General features: G+C 41.2%; 1 protein-coding gene across 1 annotated transcript; it reads left to right on the plus strand.

Annotated features, from left to right (window-relative positions):
- Window positions 1-1,882: 1,882 nt before the first annotated feature.
- On the plus strand, window positions 1,883-3,580 carry LOC133767118 (eukaryotic initiation factor 4A-II-like). Its single transcript, XM_062201329.1, is given in 3 exon segments — window positions 1,883-2,106; window positions 2,108-2,841; window positions 2,946-3,580. Coding segments are annotated over 3 exon segments (1,092 nt in total). The 5' UTR covers window positions 1,883-1,900; the 3' UTR covers window positions 3,098-3,580.
- The last annotated feature ends 1,553 nt before the right edge of the window (window positions 3,581-5,133 follow it).

The raw sequence follows: 5,133 nt of genomic DNA on the forward strand, positions 1-5,133 counted from the left end.
TCAGTTTCATATTTATACTAGTTTAATTTCAGTGATATCTGGAATTTTTTATTTCTTCAACTAAAGTATGTTTTAAATAATACTTGATTACTGTTTTATGGCAAAATATTTCTAAAACTAACATCTAGATTACTTCAAAGATGTTAAGTTGGAAACAAGTTTTTGATAAACCTGAATAAAAAAATCAGTTAAGGCCGGCACCGCGGCTCACTAGGCTAATCCTCCACCTTGCGGCGCCGGCACACCGGGTTCTAGTCCCGGTCGGGGCACCGATCCTGTCCCGGTTGCCCCTCTTCCAGGCCAGCTCTCTACTGTGGCCAGGGAGTGCAGTGGAGGATGGCCCAAGTGCTTGGGCCCTGCACCCCATGGGAGACCAGGATAAGTACCTGGCTCCTGCCATTGGATCAGCGCGGTGCGCCGGCCACAGCGCGTTACCGCGGCGGCCATTGGAGGGTGAACCAATGGCAAAAGGAAGACCTTTCTCTCTGTCTCTCTCTCTCACTGTCCACTCTGCCTGTCCAAAAAAAAAAAAAAAAAAAAAAAAAATCAGTTAAATTTCTTAAATGAGTAGAAGAAATCAATTCAAAAGCTATTTTTTTGGGGCCGGTGCTCTAGCGCAGCGGGTTAAGGCCCTGGCCTGAAGCGCTGGCATCCCATATGTGTGCCAGTTCTAGTCCTAGCTGCTCTACTTTCAATCCAGCTCTCTGCTATAGCCTGGGATAGCAGTGGAAGATGGCCCAAGTCTTTGGACCCCTGCACCCATGTGGGAGACTCAGAGGAAGTTCCTGGCTCCTGGCTTTGGATCAGTGCAGCTCTGGCTGTTGCAACCATCTGGGGAGTGAACCAGTGGATGGAAGATCTCTCTCTCTCTACCTCTCTCTGTAACTCTGTCTTTCAAATAAATAAAATAAATCTTTTTTTAAAAAAGTAACTTGTTCAAGGTTGAGTTGAAATGTCAATGCAGATATCTCAGCTCTGAAGCACATCCTTAAAAAAAAAGCTGTTTCTTTGTAATTTCCCATGTCAATATATATTCTTTTTCAACAATGGTTTCAGCATTGATTGAAGTATTTTTTAGAAAGATTTATTTATTTCAAAGGCAGAGTAAAAGTTGGAGAGTGAGGGACAGAGAGAGAGAGAGAGAGAGAGAGATCTTCCATCCACTGGTTCACTCTTTAAATGTCCACAACAGTGGTGGCTCCTAATTAAAGTATTTTAAAATATGTCTTTAATTTTTTTTTGCTAAAACGTGTATAGTCCAATCATTTGGTACTCTGTTTAGTCTCTGAAAACTGCTAGCTTTTATGTTGTAAACTGCTTGCATAAAGCTTAATGGCAAGAACACTGGTGATGTAAATCTCAATTTTGACTCAATAATTTCACTACAGCAAACTTATCTTTCTGGATCTCATTTGCATCTTTCTAAAATTCGGATTGTGGGGTTGACCTGCCTGGAGTTACAGATCTGCATAAATCTCTTGGAAAACTTTTAACAGATAAAAGACTTCTACCTGGGGCTGGGGCTGTGATATAGCAGGTAAAGTCTGCAGTGCCGGCATCCCACATTGATGCCAGTTCAAGTCCCAGCTGCTCCACTTCTGATCCAGCTCCCTGCTGATGGCCTGGGAAAGCAGCAGAAGATGGCCCAAGTCCTTGGGTCCCTGAACCCATGTGGGAGACTTGGAAAAAACTCCTGGATCCTGGCTTCAAATCAACTATTGCAGTCATTTGGGGAGTGAACCAGCAGATAGGGGATTCTCTCTCTCTCTCTCTCTCTCTCTCTCTCTCTCTCTCTCTCTCTCTCCTTCTCTTGCCTCTCTGTAACTCTGCCTTTCAAATAAATAAACAAATCTTTAAAAAAAAAGACTTCTTCAGTCGGGCGCTGAGTGGCTGTTCGGACATGTCTGGTGGCTCTGCGGACTATAACAGAGAACATGGCGGCCCAGAGGGAATGGACCCCGATGGTGTCATCGAGAGCAACTGGAATGAGATTGTTGATAACTTTGATGATATGAATTTAAAGGAGTCTCTTCTTCGGGGCATCTATGCTTACGGGTTTGAGAAGCCTTCAGCTATTCAGCAAAGAGCTATTATTCCTTGCATTAAAGATCCAAAAGGTCATTCTGGCACTTGGAGACTATATGGGAGCAACCTGTCATGCCTGCATTGGTGGAACAAATGTTAGGAATGAAATGCAAAAATTGCAGGCAGAAGCACCACATATCGTTGTTGGTACACCAGGAAGAGTATTTGATATGTTAAACAGAAGATGCCTTTCTCCAAAATGGATCAAAATGTTCGTTTTGGATGAAGCAGATGAAATGTTGAGCCGAGGGTTTAAGGATCAAATCTATGAGATTTTTCACAAACTAAATACCAGTATTCAGGTTGTGTTGCTTTCTGCCACGATGCCAACTGATGTGTTAGAAGTGACCAAAAAATTCATGAGAGATCCAATTCGAATTCTGGTTAAGAAGGAAGAATTGACCCTTGAAGGAATCAAACAGTTCTATATTAACGTTGAAAGAGAGGAATGGAAGTTGGATACACTTTGTGACTTGTATGAAACACTGACCATTACGCAGGCTGTTATTTTTCTCAATACAAGGCGCAAAGTGGACTGGCTCACTGAGAAAATGCATGCCAGGGACTTCACAGTTTCTGCTCTGCATGGTGACATGGACCAGAAGGAAAGAGATGTCATCATGAGAGAATTCCAATCAGGATCAAGCCGTGTTCTGATCACTACTGACTTGTTGGCTCGTGGGATTGATGTACAACAAGTGTCTTTGGTTATAAACTACGATCTACCTACCAATCGTGAAAACTATATTCACAGGAGTCGATAGCAGCAGTTGATGAGACGAGATGGCACTCAGAAATGGCGTTGACGTAATTTAGGACGTGGAATCATAAGCGAAACAGCACACTGTTTGAATAAAGAGCGAGTCGAATTGGCAGAGGGGGTCGATTTGGGAGGAAAGGTGTGGCTATAAACTTTGTTACTGAAGAAGACAAGAGGATTCTTCGTGACATTGAGACTTTCTACAATACTACAGTGGAGGAAATGCCCATGAATGTGGCTGACCTTATTTAATTCCTGGGATGAGATAGTTTGAATGCAGTGCTCGCTGTTGCTGAATAGGCGATCACAACGTGCATTGTGCTTCTTTCTTTGGGAATATTTGAATCTTGTCTCAATGCTCATAACGGATCAGAAATACAGATTTTGATAGCAAAGCGACATTAGTCGTGAGCTCTTGTGAGGAAAGCCATTGGCTTATTCCTCTTTAGAGTTAGATTGTTGGGGTGGGTATAAAAGATGGGGTCTGTAAAATCTTTCTTTCTTAGACATTTATTTCCTAGTTCTGTAGAAATGGTTGTATTAGATGTTCTCTATCATTTAATAATATACTTGTGGACTAAAAGGTGTAAGTGCTGTATAAAATCAGCCAATTATGTTAAACGAGCATATCTGCCTTTATTGTGTTTGTCATTAGCCTGAATAGAAAGGCCTTTAAAATTGATTTTTTTTTAAAGAAAGCATTTGAATGCGTTTTGTTTGGTATTGTATTTATTCAATAAAGTATTTAATTAGTGCTAAAAAAAAAAAGACTTCTACCTGTTACTTTATGAACCTTTATGAACCTTTTTTTGGGGGGGGGGGCAGGCATTGTGGTATAGTGGGATAAGCCACCACTTGAGATGCTCATGTCCCAGATTTGAGTGCCTGGGATGGAGTCCCCACTTCTCCCTCCAGTCCAGCTTTCTACTAATGCATCCTGGGAGATAGCAGATGATGGCTCAAGTGCTTAGGCACCTGTTAACCACATGAGAGACCCGGATAGAGTTCTAGGCTCCTGACTTTGGTCTAGCCCCAGCCCTGGCTATTGCTGGTATTTGGGGAGTGAACTAGGGGATGGAAGATCTCTCTCTCTCTCTCTGCCTTTCAAGTAGATGAAAATAAATAAATATTGAACCTTTCTGTTACCTATGTTACACAATTTCCAGGTGCTTTGAAATAATTATTTGTTAATCTATTTCATTTACTTTAAAATAATAATACAAGTTAAAGGTATTAACACTATGCTTTGGGCTTTTAATGTGTCTTGCTCATTCTCTTTCATAATGATATGCTTTCTTGAGTGGGAGAGATATACATGGAGATACATGGCTAGGTGGCTGATAAGTTGAAATACCACTAGATATGCTAACAGTAATGTTGTATAAGTGAATGTCTTCTATCTTATGTGTTAAATCAGAATAAAGATTTTGAGCAGTTGGCTCAAATTATCAAGGTGGTTACTTAGGTGCTCTGATGTAGCAAAGGAAAGTTGTCCTAAGATAGTCATCCCACTGGCCAGTGCTGTGGTGTAGTGGGTAAAGTCACCACCTGCAATGCTGGGATCCCATATGGGCACCGGTTCAAATCCTGGCTGCTCCACTTTTAAAACTGCTCTCTGCTATGGCTTGGGAAAGCAGCAGAAGATGGCCCAAGTCCTTGGACCCCTGCACCTGTGTGGGAGACCCTGAAGAAGCTCCAGGCTCTTGGCTTCAGATCAGTCCAGCTCCGGCCTCCGGCTGTTGTGGCCATTTGAAGAATGAACCAGCCAATGGAAGACACCTCTCTCTCTCTCTCTCTCTCTCTCTCTCAAATAAATAAATAAATAAATCTTAAAAGTTTAAAAAACAATAATCACCCCACATTAGTAAAAATTAACAATTACTTCTACTAAAATACAATTTTTTAGAAAGGGTAATGCGCCTGGGAAAGCAGTAGAGATGATCAAGTACTTGGGCCTCTGCACTCATGTGGGAGACCTGATGGAGTTCCTGGTTCCTGGTTTCAACCTGGCCTAGACTGGGCCGTTGTGATCATTTTGGGAGTGAACCAGTAGATAAAAGATATTTTGCTCTCTGTCTCTCCCTCCCTCTCTGTCATTGTGCCTTCAAATAAATAAAATTATTCTTTTTAAAAATCAATACTGTATAATATGGTTAACCCTGAAAATGTCCATATCACAATCGAAGAATGACTCTACTTTCCAAATTTACAAGGGAATTTTTAAAAAAGATTTTCATAATATATATTTAATAGAAGCCAATTAAAATGTTACATAAACAATATAGTCA

Source organism: Lepus europaeus, chromosome 9 (genome assembly GCF_033115175.1).
Source record: "Lepus europaeus isolate LE1 chromosome 9, mLepTim1.pri, whole genome shotgun sequence".
In the NCBI taxonomy this organism is placed as follows: Eukaryota; Metazoa; Chordata; class Mammalia; order Lagomorpha; family Leporidae; genus Lepus; species Lepus europaeus.